This window comes from Aspergillus pseudoviridinutans (genome assembly GCF_018340605.1).
Source record: "Aspergillus pseudoviridinutans IFM 55266 DNA, scaffold_5, whole genome shotgun sequence".
Classification (NCBI taxonomy): Eukaryota; Fungi; Ascomycota; class Eurotiomycetes; order Eurotiales; family Aspergillaceae; genus Aspergillus; species Aspergillus pseudoviridinutans.
This window is the reverse complement of record NW_025091285.1, coordinates 1,601,292-1,626,280: the sequence shown is the minus strand read 5'-3', so window position 1 is coordinate 1,626,280 and position 24,989 is coordinate 1,601,292. Positions and strand designations below refer to the sequence as shown.

The following is a 24,989-nucleotide window of genomic DNA, read 5'->3' as shown; positions in this document are numbered from 1 at the left end:
TGCGGTAACTAGCTTCTATTGCAGTTATTCGATGATAGGCAGTAGATGGGTATATAAGATGCCTCCCACCGTAGCTCTGACTGCTAGCTATCCAACTTTCTTTTTTCTTACCTACCCCTACCCCTTCTCTGCGAACCATTCTTGCTACGTCTAGAAAGATGCCTTCCATGCCACAAGCCAAGCAAAGTCATGAACGCCGCTGCCCAGATGACCGGCGTGAGAGAGCCTTCGCCATCTAAGTGCTTGCATCGCATTCATCTTAGCTCAAACTTCGCTTGAAGCACGATGGTTATCAGACCGAGCACTAAATATGCCTTGTGCATCAGGCCGTGAGACAGGTGGTGCCGAAGTTTCGACCATTCTCAAAGTTAGTTGTAAGATTGCTTCATGGATAACTTCATAAAGGAAGACTTCGCGCAAGCAGTGACTATACATAGGCCTACATGTTCAGATATACGAAGCATTTCCCGAGCGTAATTGAAAAAGTTTATGATGTATTATCAAGGCCCCCTTTCTGTCGTTCGTGGCTCATCACATCATCATGGTTTCCCAACAACTTCCCAAAGCGCTTATCGGGTCACCGTCCCCGGCGCTGTCTTCTCCAAGATCGTCTTCATCATCTCGTTCCCAAGCTTGACTGCGTCAGGGAAACGTGGCGCGAAGTACTGCTGGATTCGCTCGAAGCGATCACGGTAGGATTCGAAATCACCAAATGAAACGCAATCGGACCAAGCCTATTGACCGTACGCAATACGTCAGTACCCAGGGCTTTATGAAGACAGCATGAGAAGCCTCCTGGCCCACGACATCACTGCCGATAGAACCATCGGGCGAGATTGAATACTAACCCTGGCAGCAAATGTAAACTCTAGATCGTCTGAGCGAAAGGTTTTGTCGTCAATTGCGGTATCTAACGCCTCATCGAGGAGCTTAGGGTTACGGAATAGATACTCTGTGACCCCCAACCACAAACGGAAGAGCTTCAGAGAGTAATTAGCAACTCAACATGGAACGGTGTAAGCAATACAGGGCACTAGCGTCACTAACAGGTGTTGAGCAGATCATATGATCGTAAGGGACGATGCCCAATTTCGACCAACAGTCGACAATTGCAAGGAGACTCAGGTGGTTGTTCGGCGGGTGATACTCGCGAGGCGGGTTCGAGAGGGAGAAGCGATCGAGGACTTCATCTTTGAGGAGCAATTCCTGACTCTCAGTACCGTCCTTGAAGACAGCCGCCCCGGCCGCCTTGACTCGACGTTTCAGCTCCTCTCGCTGTCCACCGATCATCAGTTTATACAGCTCCGTTACGGATTGGGCATAGGTGCGGATCTGTTCTTTTGCGGCCGGGTTGAGGATGGCGAGACCAGCATAGACATGCCATTTGTTAGAGTAGATGCGCAATGTGATGTTGATCTTGACGTTTTCGATTCCGCCAACCCAGCGCGACATCTCCCAGGGGAACTGATTGTTTGCTTGCCAAGCCGTTCCCATGCTTAAAAAGGCTGCATGTGTAACCGCTTGGGTATCTGCAGTGATCCGGTCATGCATCTCGCCTGTGAGGTAAACATATTTGGAACCAAACGATGAGAGTACTTCTTCGACGAACCGCAAACTCTCATCTGAAGCACGATGCTGAATCAAGACCTAAAGCAAACCGTGTCATTATGCAGGAGAGACTCGCAATAAGACATGCGTGTCATACCAGAGGTTGTCCTTTCGGGTTGACCTGGGGCCCATGGAGCGAATGACAAGATAGGATTTCTACATCTGGAGGAAGATGCTTCTCGAATGCAGCTAATTCAGGCGCCTTGCAGGATGTCTGGCCGCCGACGATCGCACCGACCTTGGTTGCTTTCCACAAGTCAGAAAAATTGATACTAAGAGTGGTGGTGGTATCCTTTGCTCGAAAAAGGACATACATGGCCCATACTGTGCAACTACCCTGTCGATGACAGCAGCCTCTACACTGTATATAATATAATCGCTAATTCTTGAAACCAGGTGTCCATTCGGGAGTATAGTGACCCCTTGCTATATATACGATGAGTATGGACAGCATTAGCTGTGAGCAAACGACGTACTTGAGAAGCAAACTCCTCCTTTAGACGTTCATAATTCTGAGGCAGATCACATGCATTTACCCTTTATAAACAGATAGTGGTTAGTGAATTTCAGCCGCTTGGACAGACTTAATAAGAGTACGATTGAACCTGAGAAACGTGAGAGTTAGCACTCAGTTTGAGGACGGCAATATCAGAGCTTTGAGAACCAGGGAATCCTTCATGAAGATTCAGACAAAAGAAATAAAGGTAGCTGAGATTTTACATCATTGACAACCTGACAGTCAACCACAGACCAGAATGGCGTAGCGGTGCGACTGTCAGGTCATGCTCGAGCCAAATGCACTCAAGTCATCATGTAAAAGGAAAAGAATGGAAGGAGGAAGGAGAAAATGTCTTACCTATTACGAGCGAATGATGGTGGCCAATAGGGAAAAGTGATGATTTACCTCCACCCTGCGAGACTGAGCCGCTGGGCATACATCTTGCCCATGTCTCCCAAACCAATGATGCCTATCATGGCATTTTCCTTGGTGAGGACCATATTGATTCCTATTTAGCTGCACCAGGCTAACGAATGAGCAAAAGTGCAGCCAAGGCAGTAGACGGACGTGAACACAGATATCTCTAGAAGCATCAAGCTATGCTGTTGTATTCAAAGAAAAGCGTGATCCGACAAAGATCCGCACTGCCAGGAGATGAGAGTCCAACAGTGCGGTGGAAAATTTGGCTCTCCGCTTAAAAGCTCCTGGCTCACCGCCCACCGGCCMGACTGCTGCCGTCTCACCAAGCATATTGTACCTAGTGTTTCTGCCTTCTGCCTCAGGCTGCAACTCGCTTGACCGCCGCGAATTAACTTCTGGCCAATCAGCGCGGTGTAGCCTTTTGTAGGGCACACACAATCTCCACTTTTTGTATATCCAACTCCATCGGCGGATCTTGATTTTCTCTTCTTCTCTTGCTCCATATTCCATCCCACGACCAGCACACCCAAAATGCCTCCCAAGAAGACCACCACTGCCGCCAAGGAGAACGTCTCTCTCGGTCCTCTGGCCGGAGATGGTATGTTTGAAGTAATGCGAATTTTGCGCATAGTTGACTAACAGTCCGTACAGGCAAGCTCGTTTTCGGCGTTGCCCGTATCTTCGCCTCTTTCAACGATACCTTCGTCCACGTTACCGATCTGAGGTTCGTTTTTGACCTTCGCAACTCTTGGCCTCGTGCGATTGATACCCTCGAAGAGCGATGCGCAATGGGGTCTCCTCTCAGACAAGGAACTAACATGGTTCTCAAATAACAGTGGTCGCGAAACCATCTGCCGTGTCACCGGTGGTATGAAGGTCAAGGCTGACCGTGACGAGTCTTCTCCCTACGCTGCCATGTTGGCTGCTCAGGACGTTGCTGCCCGCTGCAAGGAGCTCGGCATCAACGCTCTCCACATCAAGATCCGTGCCACTGGTGGTATGTAGCGAAACATTAGGTGACGGTGTGATGGAAACAAAAAAGCTAATGATGCCACAGGTAACGGTACCAAGACCCCCGGTCCCGGTGCTCAGTCCGCTCTCCGTGCCCTTGCTCGTTCCGGCATGAGAATTGGCAGAATCGAGGACGTGACCCCCACTCCTTCCGACTCTACTCGTCGCAAGGGTGGTCGCCGTGGTCGTCGTCTGTAGACATGTGCGGGTGTGTCTTTGTCCAGGTTGTGCAATTCCTTTGCGTGGCTGGGCTGGAGGCTACCGCCAGGGCCTCGTGCCCGCGGATGTGGATGGAATAAACGCGAAGAACGGCCCTTATCGCCTGGTCTTCAATTTTTCTCATGTCCAAAAGTTTTTGTCTTCGGTTCGAGGTCTCATAGTTTGTTAGCGAGTATAACAGCTATCTTTGCCAATATAACCAGAATTGGAGCATACTCGGGCTTCGTGATGTAGTGGGATCGTTGTAGAAGGTCGGTGCAGGTTGCAATATAAATCCTAGCAGTCTACGGTGTTAGTTTAAGTAAAGAGTGAATTCAAATCAATTTGCGGGTCAGTATTAAACCTATCTGAGAGCTGAATAGTGAAGCGGTACTTTCGCGGTGATTGCTAGTGCGCGCGGAAGTTCAAATTCGGTAAGAGCTTTGGGAGCTTTAAGCCACTATATTCATCGTTTGATCTTTTCAACCAGCACATCAAGCACAGTCATTCTCCCTCCAAAGTATTCCGGTCTTCAGATCCTTCTCACTCTGCCATCGCGCGCCTCTTTGACATTGTCACGGACAACTCCACTGAAGGACGGTTGATGGCATGAACTGACGTCAAGGATCAGATCTGTAACCCGGATCACGATTTTTGAAGGACTAGAACAGACATCGCTTTTACTGCCTCTCCAAGTGCTCGCTGAAGGTGGACTTACAAGAGTAGCACCGCATCCACGTCCACGTCCACGTCCACGTCCACAGCCATGCCTCTCCCTCTCTCGCCCTCCCCCACCATCCTCGTCCCCCACCTTCCGCCAAAGACCCTCGTCGGCATTGATCTCGTCACCTTCACATCGACGGCCAACTTTCACGGCATACGAGACCTACCGAGTGGTTGGCACTTTTTATACACTGGAACAACAGAAAGTCTTTCTCTAAGATCAGGGGGGTGGTTCTACGTTGGCGATATCAGCGTCTTTGACGAGAGTCGCAATGGGGCCATAGTGCCGGCGTCATCCAGAAGTTTGGGGTCGGATATTTTCGTGTGGAAATGGAATTCGGAGACAGAAACACTGGAGCCTCTGCGAGCAAGCAGCGATGCAGATAGGCAGGAGGCGATGCGACATAAAGCGAATTTAGGCGCTGTCTGGCAGCGTGGCGGGCTGTTCCGGTACCGCAGTCGTGTCTCGTCATCGCGGATATCTCAGTCCCAGTCGCAGGAGCAAAAGGAGCAACAGGGTCCTGTTCAGGAAGACATTGATAAAGATGACGAGGAAGAGGGCAGAAAAGATTGGGCAGACTTGACGAACAATATTTCCCCAAGGCTTCTGTCGCGGATTGTTGGCGACCCGGAACTGGACGTTGATGGCCAGCCTCGGTGGATGGTAACGTCGGGTAGCACTGCAGAAAGGGATAGTGATAAGATTCCAGGGCTTCCGGATCCCAACACAGAGGATCTGGCTAAGGTTACCGGGGAGCAGGAAACTGCATTCTCGTTTCTTCCTGTTGATCTGAAGCGCACATGGAGAGAAGGAGCTATTGGACGGGAGAGGACCGAAGCGGCACAAGATCGTTCGTGGGCATTGGGGGACCTGATTCAACGACACTCCAGTGGTGGAGACCGTGAAGAAAAGACGGGAGAGGCACAGGTCCTGGGAGAACTTCAATTCACTTTCTTGATGGTCATGACCTTGATGAACTACTCATGTCTGCAGCAATGGAGAAGATTGCTGGAACTAGTCTTGACCTGCCAGAATGCAATCAAGGATCGTGAGCCTTTCATGGTGAGCGTACTCCGATTGCTTCTGCTACAGCTCAAACGGTGTGATGATGTTGAAGGTGGACTGTTCGATATTGACGGAGCTGATGGCGGGGAATTCTTGCGCAAACTCCTGACGAAGTTCAGGCGAACCCTATATGAAGTCATCGACAACCCCGGTCCCACGCTGAAGGCTGAATTCGACAAGCTGGCTACCTGGGTCAAAGACGAATACGACTGGGAATTGGATCGTGAAGCCTTTGTTCGACGGGGTATGGTCCAGCTGGAGGACGGTGAGCAAGTTGAGCTAGAAATGGAAGATGATGGAGACGACGAGACAGGGGAGTATGCTCCCCTCGTTGTCGACCTCGGCGAAGGGAACACGACGCAGGATCTGGACATGGACAATGCGGATACGCCATAGCCGAGTATCCTCTGCTTAACGACACCATCTAGTGTGTAATCCAGTCGACTCTATACACGCCATCGCGAATCCCTTTTGACTCTATGCGCCATTCACCTGTGCATCTTAAGTAGGCGACCATCATGATAACTGGAAAGACGTCTACACGACCAGCAGTTATGTGGTGAGGGAACAGATTGATCCATTAGTCTCTGGGCAAGCTACCATGCTCACATCTCATTCAGAGCGAGTCAAAACAAAGGCATTTTAAAGGTCGTCAGAATCAATCGTCCATGCTAACAAAAATATTTGAATCGGTATTCACAATTCCAAGAGCTAAAGCTCGATACATAACTATAGGAATTGGCACGCTCAGCATGAAAAGCCCGTTCTAGCCATCATTCCGCATGCAACACATTGTCACATTTGAGTCTATGTCTATTGGCAAAAGAAAGGATGCATCCACCTTAATTTTCGACCTCTCCCTCAATCACATAAGACCATTCATGATTCTCCTTGCCATACATGATGGCGTCCAACCAAGATCTGATCTGGGCAGCGTATCCTGCACGCTCAACGCCCGCATCAACCATGTCCATATCGAGATCGCCGTTCCTGACGAGCTTCACAGGAGTGATAAAGTACTATTTTGCATTAGCGAAGGATGCCTGAGAGTTGTTGAGCGAAGGATAACTTACAGCAGTGCCGGAAACGAATGCTTCAACAATGCGTCCCTCCTTCCAGGCCTGCTCAACATCTCCGATGGTAAGTGCCTTTTCCACAACGTCAACAGGTGCAAGGCTGCCGACAGGCTTGGCCAACCTCGACCGCGCCAGCTCCAGCACGCTGCGACGGGTGACACCGGCGAGGATAAGCTGGTTCTCAAGGGGCGCGGTAACGAGCTCAAGTTTGCCGGTGTCCTTGTTCTGCCAGACAATGAAGAAATTGCTGGCACCGGCCTCGGTCACTTGACGGTCCTCCCCGAAGAGCCAGAGGACCTGGTCAAAGCCCAAGGCTTGAGCTTGACCATGAGCTGATAGGGAAGGGCCATAGTTAGCCCCGAGCTTCGCGTAACCGAAGCCACCAGGCCAGGCACGGATTGTGTCAGGGTGGGAGGCGAGAAGCTTCAGACCGGGCTTGGTGCCAGGCTCGACGGGCTTCTTGGACGGGTCAGGCCATGGCACGGCGATAATGAAGAGAAGGGCTTCTTTGGGTGTTTGCACGCCCAGATGAGGGCCGCTGCCGATCAAAGTGGGACGAAGGTAAAGGAAACGACCGGGTTGGTCCTTGGGGAGCCAGCCTATTGGGGTAAAAAACTTTATGTTAGTCCATGTCAAGACTTCTTTTGAAGAAGGGGCGCATACGGGGTCCATCGATCTGCATCAACTTGGCGATAAGCACCTTGAGCTCCTCAAACCGGAAACTGGGCAAAGAAGCTCTCTGGGCACTCATGACAAGTCTCTCGCCGTTGCAGTCCGGCCGGAACAGACGCAATTTGCCGTCGTATCCTCGGTACACCTTCATGCCTTCGAAGCATTCAGTAGCATAGTGCAGGCAGCCAGCGGTCGGCGGAATGCTGAGATTCTCGTATGGTCTGATTTCAGGGGTCTCCCATCCATTGTTCACAGTCCATCTGACGGTGACCATATGGTCTGTACAGTGCGAGTGACTGAGTTCCTCTGGGGAACCGGGTTCAGGAACCATACGCAGGTTGGTGGACCGGGTTATCTTGACGGTTGAGGCATCAAGCTCTCGTACTGTCTGTGCAATGGAACCCATGATTGGCTTGGTGTGGTGATTGCTGCCACGTTCGAAATTGTATTATCGCAGAATCAAGTTATGACAACTGCTGCAAAACTGGAGCGAGGGGTGAAAGGGGTTCGAGGTCAATTGACTTTCAGTCGGGACTTGTGAGTCACTATCAGATCCGGCGATGGTGCCGAACTATACGAAGTAACAACAGCAGGAACCAAGTTGAATCCGCCTGCGATAACGGAGTCTAGGGATACAGAGAAACGATGCCGGTTTACAGGAGAAGACAACCTGCCTAGATTGAGTCCCGATGATTGTTACTATATAAATGATGAACTATCTACTCCATGCTTTCTCCAATTGAGAAAAACCGGGAGGGGCGAAAGCAAAAAGTTTTCCTGCCGAGCGGAGCCATTCTCTGGGACTTCGCCATCGATATCCGAAGCATGGAGTAAATCTATTGCGATTATCTAGCCGTAATATCCTCTTGATGGGTCTCTCAATGTAGTTACAGGATGCTTCTAAGGATATCTATCTTTATCAACATCCCTATCTAGCCGCTTTCTTCATGGCAGCAACAAAAACTGCTTCATCGCTTTCCCTGTCGATGACCTGCAGGAGCAATAGGCCTGAACCGCGCTAGCCTACTTCCGATATCGCGCGGGTCTAGAAATTGGCAATATCTAGGCCGTTTGTAGTAGGCGGAGAGATTATGGCACTTACCGCCTCCTTCGTTTTCGATGGGACAGGATGCCGATTCTAGCCGAGCGGCTATCAAGGGTGACGATTGGATTCTTGCGAGACATCAGGTGGGCGGAGTGAACTACCAACATTCAGTTCCCCTTCAAGCATTCTTAAGTGCCTAGACTGAGATAGATCAAATCTTTGACTCGAGAAAGTAGTGTTGTGTATTTCTTGTCTTTTATCAAGTCCAATATGCATGGTAACGGCTACCAGCGTACCAGAAAAATGAAAGAACAAAGACAGATACCGTTGAATAAGCTTCATGGCTCAGACTTCTCTCCCAGGAATAATGGAATAGGATCCGATCGATTCGTTGGTACTAACMTACTTGAGAATATCTTCATGCTTGAACCATGTATCATTCCATCGGGAGTCCGGACCTTTCCCTTAAGAGTTAAACCATGGATATACCAACTCCCATGATTCATCACAGCGGTCCCTTCACCGTCAGACTGGAGCAAGGTGCTCGCCAGAACCAGTCCATTGGTACAGACCCTGACCTGGCGGTGAATAGCGATGTTTACAAACGACGCAGCTTGGGTGTCAATGAGCTCGATCGTTGGTAATGTACCTAGGCGTATAGCAATTAAGACTCAACCACTCCCCCAAGCACTGGGCCTCAAATTCATGGAGGTAGGTGTCGATCTCACCTAAACCATTTCGAACATGATGTTTAGAGATCATCCCGTACATCCCCCGCAGTCTTTGATGCCTTGGCCTCTCACACTGCGAACTCGGCAAGTTACTTACCTGCGCATCACCAAACCGAAGTCCACAAAGAGTGATGGGTATCTGAGGTCGAGCGGGTAGTGACTACCTACACTACCTGGATATACTAGATGCTGAGGATTATGCTCCAATTATCGTGTACCGATGGATATTAAGCCAAGTCACTAGGTAAATCTCCAAGCCGGCAAAGGGAATGATGTGCATAAACACCTACCTATTCTATGCGTACATCTGCCTGACCCACGATCATTGACACAAAGATCATCGCAGCGTGATCTGAGATTTCATATTATCCACCACTGATCGCAGCTAGGACTGTTGTGATCTGGCAATCCTGGACTATCAAAGGCCTAAGGTTTAGGTGTTATGTAGGACACTGGAAAAGATATGTCGAGACTGGAGACTTCTATTTTCCTGTTTCGGTCATCCTTCAGATAATCAGATTGGCGACTCGTGAAGGAAATATTATTATTACGGATAGGTAAAAATACACCAAAGGCTGTAGGACACAGTAAAGTGGAGTGAGAATAACAAGGCCAAGAAATTGTGTCCTAATACTTCATACTTCTTGTCAATCGAAAATAATTACTTTTGATAGATGCAGGGAATGTTACGTATCGCCACGGCAGTGACGTTCCTGTGCAACGTGCAACAGACGATTTCTTGGATGGTTGCCATGTACCTTATCCATATTTGAGTCAAACTCACTAGTGGTTGAGGTACTCATCTCAGTCGCATTTTGGTGGTCGGCTCTACCCTAAGGTCCTTTACGTACCTAAGCTACGGGTCGGTAGTGATTTCCGCAACTCTGATTGCCAGGCAGGGATGCAGTCCACGCTCCACAATTCCACATGATGAACAAAGGAAGGTAGCCAAATGTATATAAAAAAAAAACCCCCGAGACGAAGAGGGGCAAGTCCGGCCTGGTAGTCATATTGACATCAAATGCAGTGAACTCGACTTGGAAGCAGGTTAGTGTATACTCCCTACTCGATGGAAAATCCTCTGGCGCGAGCTAGGTGGACCGGCTGGGCTGATGTAAGTCTGAGGTAGACAGACATAAGATAGACAAAAGACTCAAGCAATGAGAACGAACACAACTTGAATAGAGCCCGACCCCAACACTAGTTTTGGTGCTAAGCAAGCAATCAGCTGATGTAGACTGATTACTCACTCGTGGTGGTGTACAGAGGTTACCACAGGTATGGTGTAGCCAGGTCCCTTTGAAATGGTGTCCAGATTGTTGGACCTGAAAACATTGAGCTTCAAGTCTCTGTCCACGGACAGCCTGATCTCTGCCCGCAAGAGACTGTTCACAATGGTTTCAAATAGCCTGTAGTTTCTCTAGTACCTTACGTTACCTCAGCATGAGAAAAAGAGGCTCCATCACAGTTAGCAATTCTAGCCTTTGCTCCACAAAATGATTAGTAGTAGGCTCGAACCACAGCCAAATAAGACGTGCTGTTTCAGTGCGTCCTGACTTCTTCCAGCCAATCCAGGCCTGTTACCAGCAAGCTGTGTTGATTATTGGTACCAACGCCATGACTATGCCTCATTACTTTTCCGGATTTCCCTCATGGTTCAAATATTGCCACAAAGAGTTCCTATCGGCCGTAGACTGTAGTTCAGTCCTCTTCTTTTCAACAAACTTCCCAGCAACGGCAACGAGGTTCCCTAACCGCCATACCGACGTCCACAACACCGAATACGTCGGTCCGTCGCTACGGCACCTCGAGAGGATTGGTCCAAGCGAGACGCGATGACAATTGGGGTCTGGAGCAACCTGTGATCGTCACGAATGGAGTTTGCTTTCTGGTCCAAGTGAAAGCTGCATGAGTCTGGATGAGTTATCACCGCCGCCAAGCCCTTATTGTTTGTTAGTATCATCCCATTCCTCTTTTCCTAAGGAGCATCGTGCCGCAATTAGCAGTTCTTCTGGTGTGAATCAAAAGAGGAGAAAAACGGAGTAATGTTGCGCCCTGAGGCCGTCTGTATTTGCGTCTGCGGTGAGACAGCCTTCTTCTGCCGAGAGTGAAGATGTGGCCCGAGATGGCATCCGATGATCAGGATAAGCATCTTCCAACCCTCGCGCCGGGCCCACGAGGCCCCATTACGCTGAACAGCACCACCGTATCCCGGCCAAAGAAGATCTCCACGGCGTGCTTACCATGTAAGCAGGCGAAAAGAAAGGTAGGAGTAGAGATTTTCTTTGTCAGCTATAATCGCGGAAACCAACGGGACTGGTTAATTAGGCAAGGTCTTTACGCGTTGTTTCCAACCTCCTTTGTCTTCAACCAACTTAAATACACAAGCTCATAGCTAATGGTCATTGACTTTCTTTTAAATTGCAGTGCAGCGGCCGACCACCACCCTGTACATCCTGCAAGATCACGGATGCCGAATGCGTCTTCGATGAGTCCCTAGACCTAAGGCGCAAGGTCGCGGCTAAACGAAACCTTGAAGAGTTGTCCTATTACCGAAGCTTGCTATTCGCTCTCCTTGAGTCACTTCGCGATTCAGATGACACCGAATTAAACAAAATCCTGGATCACATACGCGGTTCTCCGTCGCTGAACAGCATTGCTGCCATCGTGGCAGGGCCGACCATAGACCCAAGCGATGTCAGTTMCGAGGACCTCAAAGGTGGTTCTGACGAGTCCAGCTCTCAAGCTGGCTCGCAGGAACCCGCATACCTCGATATTCACTCTCGAATAACCTTGGAGAAGCTTTGTGATATCCCTTTAGTCCAGGTCCCTGCTAAGCCTTGGACAGTCGTCACCGATGACGGTCAACTTGTTTCGCATTTGGTCTCTTTATACTTTACCTGGGACAATCCACTAGTGCAGATCGTAGATCAGAAGGTCTTTCTGGAGCATATGAAAGCAGGGAAGACGGACTCGGAGTTCTGTACGCCGTTACTGGTGAACAGTGTTCTGGCCATGGCAAGTGTACGATGTCTCCCCAACTCTTTTGAAGGCGGCGTTCGGTTTTTGACTTTGGCAGCTGTACTCTGATTTCCCTGATGTCTTTGCTGTTCCCTCAGAAGTGGCTTCGCGCGGCCGGCATTTCTTGACGGAAGCAGAGAGACTTTGGAGAGCCGAAGAAGGCCAAGCTTCGCTGGCGAATATCCAGGCGGTAGTCCTGATGAGTTATGTGTATGTCGCTTGCATTGAGCGTTCTTGAAGCTGGAACGCCTCTAACTTCGCTACTCGTGGTTCGAGACGCTAATGTTTATGAATCAGTTTGAAATCTCAAGGGAAGGGTCAACTTGGCTGGCTCATGCTTAAGCAAGGTGTGCAACTTGCCCAAGACTTTGGGCTCTTCCAGATATCAAGAGCACTGCCTCATAGAAGGTGTTCTGCCCAATCTCAGCGTGTTGCAGCAATCACTGCATGGGGAATTTATATCATGAACTCGTATGGCCGAAAGCATCCACTGCTGCATGCATGGCTGATCTTTTGTGACAGGCATGTATCTATGGAACTACAGAGAGTGCCGGCCTTAAAACATCCCGACTCCAACCTGTCCAGCGAGGAAGAAGCTACCGACAAAACCATGTGGAGCCCATACCCTCTTACGAACAGACTTGACTATGTCAAAAAACCGGCCCGTCTTCGTTATGCCACGCGGAAGCTGGCCGACCTAACGGTGATTACGGTGGACATCCAAGAGCTGTTGTTTGAAAAGGTGTTCGAAATAACCGTCGAGCGACTCTGGGCAGCTGCGAGGGTGTTCTTTTCGCGCTTAGAAACGTGGCTCGTGGATCTGAAGGGCGCTACGGAAGATGAAGATCAGTTTATGCCACACTTCTCGTTCCTGCGGTAAGAATGTGGCCTGCCTCAGTAAGAAGTAACGAACGAAGTCCTCACCCGTAATTGCAGGATCAAGTGTCACCAAACGATCATGTCGATGTTCAGCTTTCTTTTGGAGCACATGATGCCTGAACAAGCACAAAACTCACCAGAGATCCAAGAAGCGACTAAGATTCGACTTCGGGCTGCGAAAGAAATCGGTTGTTGTCTGCGTCAGCAGCGCCAGACTTACGGTCTCGAACAGATTCCACGGTACCTGCTCGACGCTATAAATAGCAGTTGTCTTATTTTGCTCACCGACTTGTGCGATGAGGAATCGCAAGGATTATTTGCTGAGACGTGTCGGTATCTAGTCGCGTTGAAGAGGAGACTGACGAAGGTGGAGGAGATGATCCTGAGAATTGAGTCTCTCGTGGGCGCTGATACCTTCGCAAGGGCCGCTGGTTACTCGCGTTAGGCTCTGGATAACCCTTCTCCACTATGCCCCGACGACCTCCAGGTAAGCCAATGTGCGAAACAGATGGAATACTGACGAAGCCAACGAATAGGGCTGAGTCGAAGTCTTGTGAAAAGGGCCAATTGGGGGGGAGACGAAGGGTGAGGATGGAAAACGAAATCGATATGATGGTAACGCGTTCAGTAACGAACGTCATGAAGCAGTCAGTGTTGAAAAAAGATTCCTGTTATCAGACAGGATGTGTATGCCGAAGAGCATCCATCACGTCGATGTTGTACAAGAACAAAGCATGGCCGATTTCTGTGTCATTTGGCAGTCAAGATAGAACAGCGGAACAGCGTCCTTGGTTGGAAGCTGGCATGACTAGATACTGTCAAGAAATTCAATGAACTCTTACGACTGGGACTTTGTTTGGAATGCTCGCTTCCTGATCTCTTGGAGAGATCATTTCGAGTTCGTGTCAAAGAAATGGATGGAATATGGACGGCCCGTGTGCTACTCGGCGGGAGAACAGTGAATTGAAGCTACTGAGTATGATATCCTGTAGGACTTGCAAAACGCTATGAAAATTGCATGTAAGCATGGTAGGTAGGAGCTTCTACAAATATTGCTGAATAGCTGCGTCATGTATCCAAGCGTTAATCCATGGTTGATATCATACTCCACACTACCTCTTATCCACCATATTCTCAACTCTCGATAGTCCCGTATGGTAGGGCTGTCGTAGAATAGTCCTGGAGTAGGCTGTTTTACAGGCTTTTCCCCGAAAATGGCAGTGCAGGACATGGTGCTCCAGTCTCCAGGAGTCCAGGGTCACAGGTACTCCACCTGGGGCACAGACTTGCACTGAAACCGGAGAAACCGCTGGAGCTTACCTTACCGTAGGTCTTGTCCAGTGAGTGATGCCCTACTTCTGCATGGTCCTTCACTCTGGCAGCTTTGAAGAGCTTCAATGACCTGGTTACGGAATTCAATTATTATTGTCATAACACACGGAAAGGATTAGTCTCTTTCCGCTTGCTAGTTTGCTCTAGGCTCTGCATGCTAGTTCTATCCAGTTAGGGGTCTCGTCGATGATAATAGTCTCAGTCGTACTCCGACTGATTGTGCATAGTGAAGGTAAAGCCACGCAGCTTCTCATCTATAGCCTGAAGATAGGCACGTCCCAGTTTGGGAAAAGCAAATTTGTTGGTTCTCGGCCTAGAACCCCTTTCGCTCCGTCATGGCCACATATTTTCACTTCTGGCAAAGACGGGGTATGCACGGAATATGTAAGAAACTTCCTGATTTGGAAAGAACCCTGGATGATCGTGAACAAAATCACGTGGTATTCACGGCATAAATGCATAGATGACTCAGCTCTCTTCCTATGCAGAGATAAGATAAACACAAACCTCTTCAAGCGAAAACCCTCAAAATTCGACGCCGCCGAAACAATTATCCCACACGCCGACGTCAACCAGCAACGCCGAACGACGTATCTCCCTCCGCAGCTCTCCCTTGCCGACCGGCCCCGATACGATCTCACTGGATATTTTCCCGTTATCGGATCACCTTCAGAGTCAATATGTCGTACGAAGAGCGCGTCAATGCGCACCCTAACCTGGGCGACGAGTCCGATGTCGAGGAGGAGGCCCTCGTCAACGACTACCGCGAGCAAGTGAACTTTGACGATGGCATGAGCGAGCTGGAGCGGACAACATCCCTTGGAACTGGTTCCCAAACGCAAGACCTCCAGGCTCAGCTTGCCGCTGCTGCAACCCCGCTTGAATACCAGGCCACTCTCGAGACCAAGTTCGCAAGCTATGACAACTACTGCAGCCTGTTCCACTACATCCTGAACTCCGAAGGTCCTGTCGAGCTGGAGGTGCCATCTGTACGTCCTCATTTCTATCACACTTTGCTCTATGGAAGCGAATCTCCACGGGCTCGGTGTATTTTCTCCGTGGTTTCGCCCATGTCATGTCATGGCCGCTGTTGAGACAATTGCTAACTGCGCATACCTATTTCTTTCGTATAGTACTACTGGGCCTGGGATGTGATCGATGAATTCATCTATCAGTTTGAATCGTTCTGCCGCTACCGTAACCGTGTCGCCCGCAGCGGCTCCAACGAAGAGGAGGCACAACTCCTGCGTGAGAACCCGAACACGTGGGGCTGCTACTCCGTCCTCAATGTTCTTTACTCTCTCATTCAGAAATCGCAGATTAACGAACAATTGGCCGCTATCAAGCGCGGAGAGGATCCGATGGCATTCGCTGGTGAATACGGCTCCCGCCCTCTGTATAAGATGCTGGGATACTTCTCGATCATCGGTCTGCTGCGTGTCCACTGCTTGCTGGGAGACTTCAGCCTTGCTCTCAAGACTCTCGATGACATTGAGATGAACAAGAAGGCCATGTTCGCTCGCGTCATGGCAGCCCACTTCACCACTTACTACTATGTGGGTTTCTCGTACATGATGATGCGTCGTTACGGCGATGCCATTCGCATGTTCAGTCACATTCTGGTCTATGTCTCGCGGACCAAGAACTTCCAAAAGGGTGGCAACAGCTATGATGCCATTGCTAAGAAGAACGACCAGATGTATGCTCTGATCGCGATCTGCGTGGCTCTTCACCCCACTCGTCTGGACGACACTATCCACTCGGCTCTGCGTGAGAAGTACGGCGAGCAGCTCCTTCGTCTCCAGCACGGCGGTCCCGATGCCCTTCCTCTGTTCGAGGAGCTCTTCCGCTCCGCTTGCCCCAAGTTCATCAGCCCCACCCCCCCTGACTTTGACAACCCGGCTCTTAACATCGACCCTGTCGACCACCACACCGCTATTTTCATGGACGAGGTCAAGAACACCCTATACAACCCTACCATCCGGTCGTACCTCAAGCTCTACACGACCATGGACCTGAAGAAACTCGCCGGTTTCCTCGAGGTCCAGCCCGAGGTGCTCCGCTCTTGGCTACTGGTGAACAAGCAGCGCAGCCGTCAGGTGCGCTGGGTCGAGGGTGGCCTGTTGGAGGGTGAGGTCGTCAGCGCCAATGACCTCGACTATGCGCTGGAGAATGACCTGATCCACGTCAGCGAAACCAAGGCCGGCCGCCGTCTGGTGGACTGGTACTTGAGAAACTTGGCCAGAGTTTACTAGATGGCCACCTCCTTTCACTCCGAACCTCTGGCTGAGGCTTCGAAATGAGGTATGTGTTATGCCAGTGCATAGGATATGTGAGGCAATGAAGTGGACACCGAGAAGTCCAGCGATAATGCCTCGACCGCTCCAGGAGTTATGAAAAGCCGATCAGGGCCTAAGGGGTTGCAGCTAAGTGTGGTCAAGGGAATTAGGGTGTTTAGTAAACCCTATTTTCGAAGTGATGCCATTCATTCTTCCGTGAAAGAAAACAGAGGGGTAAAAAGAGGCAGTATGGCAATGATTAGCCCCTCCCATGATGAATTTTGTTCCGTGTCCACCATTCTCTCTTCATCTCCATTTTCAGTTCTTGTTTGTTTTCAACAAGCTGTATCCCAGGTTTACGGCCTTGATTTGCTCGGGACACGGATTCGTCGCGATCAAAATGAGTTTAGATGGTTGATTCAGGGGCGTAAATGTTACATTTATGTTTCTCTAATTATTTATTATACGGTCTATGCATCATGTTTGCAAATAAAAGAATGTCTCACTTCAGTAATGGTTGCTTCGGATTGGCGCGGCGAGGCTTCAGCTTGCACATAATACATATAGCCTGTCACAAGAAGGCTCGGTGAGTATAAAAGCATGGGTCGTCACCCGAATGAGAAGTGGGGTATAGTATCTATTACTCTATCTGTTAAAATATTGTGATATACATTGAAGAGAATGCACAATCGGTCCTGATATCTCGGCAACCAAACCGGGCCAAGGAGGTTATTTAATCCTTGACGTCGAAGCTCGTTCCGCAACCGCAGTTGCTCGTTGCCCGCGGATTATCAACAATCTTGAATTGACTGCCAATCAGTTCCATGGTATAGTCGACCGTGCTCCCCGATAAGAGTTCCAAAGACGGTTCATCCATGACCACCTTTGCTTCGCCGGGCCCCGAGGTGGTGCCCTGTTCGGGTTCCGCTTCGAATACCGTGTCTTCCTCGGGGTCAATCTTCGAGGCTGCCTCGAGAGACATGAGGTACTGGAAGCCATGACACCCTCCGCTGGTAACAGTAATCCGAAGATGATGGTACGGATTCTCCTCCTTTGTTGCCGACGGGGAAGAGGATGGATCCGTGATGTCTCGAAGACGCTGGCCAGCAAGTCAGTACTCTTGGAAAATGATATGCTCCTCGAATGAGAAATAGTGAAAAAAACAAAATAGAATAAGATAAAAAGGAGATAATATGACGAGCGCAGAACAAGACGAAAAAAAACATACAACAGCCGGGATTCGCTGGTGGTCACCCACCCAACTACTAACCGGCCGGCGTGTGGCTTAAGTACGGCTGAGCGGACGGGAAGCCCTGTTTTCCACACCCTATGGTCGTATGTGCTAGATATGCGTTCGAGGAGGCTTATACCTCGGTGACGCAGCTCTTCTCCTCCCAACAAAGCACTGTTATGTAAATCCCAAGGAAGCCATGGGAGATGGTACCCTTAAACGGTCTGACATTTCCGCAAAGGGGCAGAGACACAATTTTAAGAAAGTTATCCAACATACCTCTGCTGCCCGAGGCGAAATATTGATCATCAACGCATTCCCTTCATCGTCCACCCTCGGATTTTGTACAACTTTCACGCCCGGCCGAGCAGTTGATGCGGAGAAAGCACAGCGTTGGCGGTAATTCAGGGAACGTCTTGTGGAAGGGATTCGAAACGAAGCACTGGTCGTAGATGGCATGAGACAGCTGGAATTAGACCGAGGAATAGTAGCGCTGCAGGAGGAGAAAGGCGCGGACAAGCGACAGGCCGAATTCGATGCTCTGCTGGATGTGAAGCGTACAACCGCCACTCCAGAGACGTGTTGGCGTCGCGATAGCCGAAGAGCGGCTGAGGATAACGCTGGCTGAGACATTATTGTAGTAGATTTTAGGAGTCGTCAAGATGCTTGTCAAACAAATCGCATATTATTTTCAGGTCCTTTGAATAAGGCAATGCTTGTTTGTCATCGGCAAGCTTGATTATATATCCTGCAAACACCATAAGTTTCCCGTTAGTCAGATAGTTCCGCATGACGCCATTGGTCAGTTGTTTCGGTAAGCAGCGGCAGAATAATGATTTCCGCTTACGATAATCGTCATTGAGGGGTGACAACCACGAGGGGCAATGGACAATGCTGCCATGAAGCGCTGTTTGAGCCCAGTTTAGAGACTGAGCACGTCTTGCAGTAATTTGCAGTGTTTAGGCGAGATATAGTCTACATTATCGCTCACGCAACGTTCACGCAAGATGGGTTCTCGATTACATGTTCGGGAAATCCAGAGCGGACCCCCGCTTCCTTACACAGATGATATCAGGGCATTTTGCAAAGAGTATGCAGAGTTACTAGATGCACAAGACCCGTTGCGTCGCTTCAGAGACGAGTTCATCATTCCGTCAAAAAAGGATCTAAAAAGAAAGACTCTGTTCCCGAACGATGGTATGTAGGTACGACTTCGTATAGACTCCCCATTTACTTCGCTAATACAGGCTGTCTCTGCGTCCATGTTGCAGAAACTGAAGAGACGTCCGATGAAGAATGTATTTACCTCTGCGGCAACTCGCTTGGTCTTCAACCCCGTAGCACCCGGAAATACATCGAATACTACCTTCGGACATGGGCAACCAAGGGCGTAACCGGTCATTTTGTTCCGCATGATGACCAGCTGCTTCCTCCTTTTGTTGATGTCGACGAGGCTGGGGCCAAACTCATGGCACCGGTTGTGGGTGCATTAAAAAGCGAAGTAGCAGTGATGGGCACGTTAACGGCCAACCTACATCTCCTGATGGCCAGCTTCTATCGACCCACTCAGGAAAGATATAAGATCATCATTGAAGGCAAGGCATTTCCGAGTGATCATGTATGTTTTCTGGAGGATTATATCTTCAACGTTCTATGGCCAAAGCTAACATGAATCCGGGTTAGTATGCCGTTGAATCCCAGATCATGCATCACAATTTGGACCCAAAGGATGCGATGGTCCTTATAGAGCCAGAAGACCTTGACCGGCCCATTCTGGACACCGAATATATCCTCCGAGTCATCGATGAGAATGCGCATAGCACTGCTCTGATTCTCCTATCCGCAATCCAATTCTATACCGGGCAATACTTCGATATTCAAAGGATCACCGCTTATGCCCAGTCTAAAGGTATTCTTGTTGGCTGGGATTGTGCCCACGCAGCAGGCAATGTTGACCTGCGACTGCATGATTGGAACGTCGATTTTGCTGCTTGGTGTACTTACAAGTACCTCAACGCCGGACCTGGAGGGATGGCAGCGTTATTTGTCCATGAGAGGCATGGCAGAGTGGACTTGGAACAGACCGGATCTGGGACGGAGCCTTTCCGTCCCCGGTTTTCTGGCTGGTGGGGAGGGGATAAGGAAACTCGTTTCTTGATGAACAACCGTATGTTGATCTCGCCGATTCAGATGTGCTTTATATTGAATTTCTGACCTTGTATACCAGACTTCGTGCCCCAGCAAGGAGCGGCTGGGTTTCAGCTATCCAACCCATCAGTTCTGGATATGAATGCAGTAGTGGCATCACTGGAATTGTTTAGTCAGACATCGATGGCTGAAATTCGCAAAAAGTCCTTGAACCTCACAGGATACCTGGAACACCTCCTTCTCTGCGACCCTCAGACCGAAAGTTCCGAGAAAAGGCCCTTCAGCATTATCACCCCCTCTAATCCAGCAGAGCGTGGAGCTCAATTGAGTATACGTCTCCAATCTGGCCTTCTCGACAGTGTCCTTGAATCGTTGGATGAGGATGCAGTAATTATAGACGAGAGGAAACCAGACGTCATTCGGGTTGCACCGGCGCCTCTGTATAACACATATGTAGATGTGTGGCGATTCGCCCAGATCTTCCATCTTGCCTGTGATAAAGCGCTTCGTGCTCGCGAGTAACATACCAAAACTGTGATGGCCACAATATTTTTTTACGACCCAACGGATGTACATACCTTGACCGATATATACAGCGTTGAACATCAGGGACATTATTAACCAACGTATAATTTGAGAAAAGGACAGAATTTCGGTTGCTTTCTTATTGTTGCTATTTTGAAGATTTTCGTGAATATACACTCTAACCGAAAGCAAAATAAGCTCGTTCCAGAGGCTGTCGTTCCGACTCCCAAGCAAGCCAATCTGATCTGGTAGTCCTGTTATGGAATTTCGTATTAGTAAATCTGCGAGAGATAAACCGCGATGAGCACAAGGGTGATAGATCATACGGCAAAAGTCCCATGGCATTAACTTTCCAAATTCCCAGTCCCAGCAAAACCAGTTGCATGAGGACATAAACAGCCTTCACTCCGATCAACTTCCCACGAATACCTTCGGTGTCAAACTTTGCGAAGGCAGTATTGGTGTTCATCAACCCCTGGATGGGGCCTTTGAACAACATGAAGACCATCATGATACTGAAGATCTGAAGACTGTTTCCAGACATATACATCATGATCGCATTCATGGGGATCTGCTTCGAAGGAGCGAGAGCAATCTCCCATGCTTTTTTCAGCTTTAGAGTATCGGTTTCGTCAGGCTTAGCGGTGGTGGAGGTAGTTGATTGCTGTTGAGCACGCTGTAGACAACACAGTTAGTTTGCTTCCAACCATGGCCGCGCTCGCTCAAATAATTCTACACATCGCGAGTGACTTACGCCCTTGCCGAGTACTTTGCTGCTGGAGAACCCCGGAGGATCAGGGATACTGGATGCCGCCTTGGTAGGACGCGGCATAGGGGTGTTCAGCGCAACCACCCATTGCGGCGGTGGTGGAGGACTGAAAGGTTTGGATGCCATGCTGGATGACTTGGCGCAGAGGACACGGTCAGCGCCGTTCTTTTAGAGCCAAAATCGTGAGAGACCGGCGAGTTGGAGCAAAATTGCAAATGATGCAGTTTGATGATCAGGACGGAGTTGATCTAATCGGTGGTCAAAACTCCCCACAAGCACGCGGAGCTGGCGGCAGCCGATCCACTCCTGATTCCCTGAACCATTCGACGGATCCAGAACGTTTAAAACCACAATGATATTCGACACCTATAGTCTCATTTTCTTATTTTGAGTTTCTTTGTCACTACTCGATATTTGCGACGGCGCGATATTCCACGACGAACCCCCGACTTGAGTCAGTCTGGACTTGAGCATCCGCCATACAGGCACTTTGTGAAAACAACCTTAAGCACCACGACGATTCCCCAAGGCATGGAGGCGGCGTTGAAGGAACAGAGCAGCTGAAGGGACATAGCACGGCCGTCTAGAACGATCCACTCTTTTTCTAAATCGCCTTGACAAGATTCATGTGAATCCGCGGTCGAATCTGAGTCCGATCCTCACACGGGAACGTTTCGCAGACTTGAAAGGAGCTAAGGAGACTCTATTTGCCCGTCCGCAAAGCCACACACCATGAGTTCCAGTGGGGGTGATGCGAAGCTGTTCGCTAGGGTATGTTTATATGCTTGCTTTGGTGGTCATCGGACCTATCCAGATGATGGAAGTGCGACCAAGCACTCCATTGATGCATTGCCTTGTCTCCCCCTCTTCTCCCCCTCACGTCGAGTCTGTCTTGGAGCATCGTCTAATGACGAACTGGCTGGCATTCTTGCCCCTTGTATTCTTCCAGAAGCCCACCTGCCGTTGTATACTTGCTTCTATCATATCGATTATCCACTTATATGATTTCAAACCACATCTACCTCTATGTTCATCGCGGTGCTTCCTTTTGCGACCAACTATGGCTTACCATTCTCTCAATCTTCACAGGGCAAAGTCGCGGAGCTGCGACAGGAGCTCAATAGCGGCGGCAAGAAGGACAAGAATTTCTCGGCGAAGAAAATCGCGCTCAAGAAGATCGTTGCCAATATGACCATGAGTAACAATGACATGGTCGCCTTATTTCCCGATGTGATCGGTTGTATGAACTTGCCCAGCCTGGAGATAAAGAAGATGTACGTCCCTAGGGAGGAGCACGGATACAAAGCGCAGGCACCAACAGACGACTGACTCTGTATAATAGGTGCTTTCTCTTCTTGGTTAACTACTCAAGGATGAAGCCCGATGTCGCCTTGAAGGCTCTGCCCATATTGGTAGATGTATGGACGATCACATAATTGATAAATGCTCCTATTCATGAGCTAACATCGGGTCTCAGGATATGGACGACTCGAACCCGCTTGTGCGCGCGTTAGCTCTGCGGACTATCTCATATGTGCACGTTCGCGAGTTCGTCGAAGCAACCGTTCAGCCTCTTAAACGTTTGATGGGGGACATTGATCCTTATGTTCGCAAAACTGCAGCTTTTTGCGTTTCAAAGCTCTACGAGCACGATAAGAAAATGGTTGAGGGCTCGGACCTCATCGATCGGCTCAACCGAATGCTCAAGGATGAGAATCCAACCGTCGTGTCGAGTGTTCTTGCTTCTTTGACAGATATCTGGGGACGAAGTGAATCGATATCCCTGACGATMGACTATGCAAGCGCCTCAAAACTTGTCTCTATCCTACCGGACTGTTCTGAGTAATACAATCTGCCTTTGATCCTTCCGTATGCTTTGTCCGCACTGCTAATGATTTACTAGATGGGGGCAAACTTATATCCTTGATGCTTTGATGTCATATGTGCCCCAGGACTCAGCAGAAGCACTCCTGCTCGCCGAGCGTGTAGCTCCTCGCCTTTCCCACTCCAACTCCTCTGTCGTCCTCACGTCGATCCGCGTCATCCTCTACCTCATGAACTACATAGCCGATGAAAGGCACATCACTTCTCTGTCGAAGAAGTTGTCACCGCCTCTCGTTACCCTGCTGTCGAAACCTCCAGAAGTGCAGTACTTGGCTCTCCGAAATGCCATTCTCATTTTGCAGAAAAGACCCGAGGTTCTACGGAACGACATCCGAGTATTTTTCTGCAATTACAATGACCCCATTTATGTCAAAGTGACCAAACTCGAGTTAATATTTATGCTGACCACGAAGGAGAATATCGGCATTGTGCTAGCAGAGTTGCGAGAGTGAGTCTAATGCTCCCCAGCCATATGTCCACTGACTGATTCGGTACAAAGATATGCAACCGAGATCGATGTTCATTTCGTGCGAAAAGCCGTTCGTGCCATCGGAAAACTGGCCATCAAAATTGAGTCTGCGGCACGGCAATGCATTGACACTCTCCTGGAGTTGGTTAACGCCAAAATCCCTTATATTGTGCAAGAGGCGACTGTTGTCATTCGGAATATCTTTCGCAAGTATCCCAACCAGTACGAAAGCATTATCAGCAACGTCATTCAGAATATCGACGAACTGGATGAACCAGAAGCAAAGGCAGCCATCATCTGGATCATCGGGCAATACGCAGACCGCATTGAGAACTCAGACGGACTGCTCCAGGATTACCTGGCCACTTTCCACGACGAGACAGTTGAAGTGCAACTCGCCCTCTTGACGGCCACGGTCAAGCTGTTCATCCAACGCCCTACCAAGGGTCAACAGCTCGTACCTCAGGTCCTAAAATGGTGCACAGAAGAAACAGACGACCCGGATCTCAGGGATAGAGGGTACATGTACTGGCGTCTGCTGTCCACCGACCCGGCAACCGCGAAGCAGGTCGTGATGGGCCAGAAACCCCCTATCAGCGCGGAAAGCGAGAAGCTGGACTCCCGGACCCTGGAAGAACTCTGCTTGAACGTCGGCACGCTGGCAACTGTGTACCTCAAACCCGTCCAGCAAGTTTTCCGCTCTGCGCGGACCCGACGATTGCAGTACAGCCCTGCCCTGCAGAAACCTCAAGACGAGAATGGAAGTAGTGGTTGGCAATTCCTCACAGGTAATGGGGCGGATTCAGGCGCCCTTGCCAATTCATCACCGACGAACGGTTCTGGTACGGATGGAAGCAGCATGAATGCCGCCGTGAGCGCCGCAGATATGTACTTCAACAGCGTCGGAAGCCAGCAGATGGCGGCACTCGACCTGGGAGGTCGGGAAGATGGCGGTGCTGGCGGCGGTGGAGCCTCGCAGACTCAGTACGTGGTCAACCAGAACCAGCAGCAGGTGTACCAGCCTCAGCTGGCTGGAGGGGCGGCGACAGGCGAGTTGCTATTGCTGTAATGTAGGATAGATATTTTCGATTCTTCTATAGGAAATGTTTTTTTATACTTAAAAACTAGCGTTTTCGGCCGCAGCATTCGTGATACCTGTATAATCCAATCGTGGCATTCTCATACCTGAACTCCGCTGTGTTACTGCAAGTCGATAGGATATTGAATCTAAACATTGGCGCGGAGGAGCCAATGCTTAAGGCTCAAAAGGTATTGTTTTCTCAGTCGGTGCCAATAAGAGCAAAGCTATATGTTTGCTGCGAAGTCCAGGGTATAACAACTGCTTGAAACTATTTTCATGCCCCCATGCCAAAATTAAACGCCAGAGAGAAGCCCCCGATACA

The 24,989-nt window shown here is 49.6% G+C and overlaps 10 protein-coding genes and 1 non-coding gene across 11 annotated transcripts; 6 read left to right on the top strand and 5 right to left on the bottom strand.

Annotated features, from left to right (window-relative positions):
* Positions 1-569: 569 nt before the first annotated feature.
* Asppvi_007631 (prephenate dehydrogenase (NADP(+))) lies at positions 570-2,607 on the bottom strand (the record flags this gene model as incomplete). The annotated part of the gene is made up of 7 exons (XM_043303515.1): positions 570-734; positions 849-980; positions 1,048-1,647; positions 1,706-1,854; positions 1,923-2,034; positions 2,085-2,145; positions 2,513-2,607. 7 exons carry the CDS (start codon positions 2,605-2,607, stop codon positions 570-572), a joined length of 1,314 nt encoding a protein of 437 aa, XP_043159450.1.
* Positions 2,608-3,058: 451 nt separating this feature from the next.
* Positions 3,059-3,736, top strand: Asppvi_007630 (40S ribosomal protein uS11; the record flags this gene model as incomplete). Its single annotated transcript, XM_043303514.1, has 4 exons — positions 3,059-3,125; positions 3,179-3,251; positions 3,364-3,524; positions 3,585-3,736. The coding sequence occupies 4 exons, from the start codon at positions 3,059-3,061 to the stop codon at positions 3,734-3,736; spliced, it is 453 nt and encodes a 150-aa protein (XP_043159449.1).
* Positions 3,737-4,502: 766 nt separating this feature from the next.
* Positions 4,503-5,921, top strand: Asppvi_007629 (AAR2 splicing factor family protein; the record flags this gene model as incomplete). Its single annotated transcript, XM_043303513.1, has 1 exon — positions 4,503-5,921. The coding sequence occupies one exon, from the start codon at positions 4,503-4,505 to the stop codon at positions 5,919-5,921; it is 1,419 nt and encodes a 472-aa protein (XP_043159448.1).
* Positions 5,922-6,367: 446 nt separating this feature from the next.
* Asppvi_007628 (branched-chain amino acid aminotransferase, cytosolic) lies at positions 6,368-7,679 on the bottom strand (the record flags this gene model as incomplete). Its single annotated transcript, XM_043303512.1, has 3 exons — positions 6,368-6,544; positions 6,599-7,200; positions 7,265-7,679. The coding sequence occupies 3 exons, from the start codon at positions 7,677-7,679 to the stop codon at positions 6,368-6,370; spliced, it is 1,194 nt and encodes a 397-aa protein (XP_043159447.1).
* A 3,483-nt stretch (positions 7,680-11,162) lies between these two features.
* On the top strand, positions 11,163-13,394 carry Asppvi_007627 (putative C6 transcription factor; the record flags this gene model as incomplete). Its single annotated transcript, XM_043303511.1, has 6 exons — positions 11,163-11,315; positions 11,477-12,073; positions 12,129-12,280; positions 12,368-12,541; positions 12,593-12,946; positions 13,007-13,394. The coding sequence occupies 6 exons, from the start codon at positions 11,163-11,165 to the stop codon at positions 13,392-13,394; spliced, it is 1,818 nt and encodes a 605-aa protein (XP_043159446.1).
* Positions 13,395-14,961: 1,567 nt separating this feature from the next.
* Asppvi_007626 (putative eukaryotic translation initiation factor 3 subunit EifCl) lies at positions 14,962-16,536 on the top strand (the record flags this gene model as incomplete). Its single annotated transcript, XM_043303510.1, has 2 exons — positions 14,962-15,270; positions 15,415-16,536. The coding sequence occupies 2 exons, from the start codon at positions 14,962-14,964 to the stop codon at positions 16,534-16,536; spliced, it is 1,431 nt and encodes a 476-aa protein (XP_043159445.1).
* Positions 16,537-17,293: 757 nt separating this feature from the next.
* Positions 17,294-18,424, bottom strand: Asppvi_007625 (HesB/IscA family protein; the record flags this gene model as incomplete). Its single annotated transcript, XM_043303509.1, has 2 exons — positions 17,294-17,659; positions 18,071-18,424. The coding sequence occupies 2 exons, from the start codon at positions 18,422-18,424 to the stop codon at positions 17,294-17,296; spliced, it is 720 nt and encodes a 239-aa protein (XP_043159444.1).
* On the bottom strand, positions 17,782-17,901 carry Asppvi_r0021. Its single transcript, XR_006253309.1, has one exon. It is a non-coding gene; the product is annotated as a 5S ribosomal RNA (ribosomal RNA).
* A 374-nt stretch (positions 18,425-18,798) lies between the features above and the next one.
* On the top strand, positions 18,799-20,461 carry bna5-1 (kynureninase; the record flags this gene model as incomplete). Its single annotated transcript, XM_043303508.1, has 4 exons — positions 18,799-18,988; positions 19,063-19,409; positions 19,475-19,958; positions 20,019-20,461. The coding sequence occupies 4 exons, from the start codon at positions 18,799-18,801 to the stop codon at positions 20,459-20,461; spliced, it is 1,464 nt and encodes a 487-aa protein (XP_043159443.1).
* Positions 20,462-20,642: 181 nt separating this feature from the next.
* Positions 20,643-21,359, bottom strand: Asppvi_007623 (ER membrane protein complex subunit 4; the record flags this gene model as incomplete). The annotated part of the gene is made up of 3 exons (XM_043303507.1): positions 20,643-20,718; positions 20,791-21,140; positions 21,219-21,359. 3 exons carry the CDS (start codon positions 21,357-21,359, stop codon positions 20,643-20,645), a joined length of 567 nt encoding a protein of 188 aa, XP_043159442.1.
* A 606-nt stretch (positions 21,360-21,965) lies between these two features.
* On the top strand, positions 21,966-24,655 carry Asppvi_007622 (putative AP-2 adaptor complex subunit beta; the record flags this gene model as incomplete). The annotated part of the gene is made up of 6 exons (XM_043303506.1): positions 21,966-22,004; positions 22,323-22,507; positions 22,576-22,651; positions 22,711-23,075; positions 23,137-23,565; positions 23,617-24,655. The coding sequence occupies 6 exons, from the start codon at positions 21,966-21,968 to the stop codon at positions 24,653-24,655; spliced, it is 2,133 nt and encodes a 710-aa protein (XP_043159441.1).
* Between the last annotated feature and the right edge of the window lie 334 nt (positions 24,656-24,989).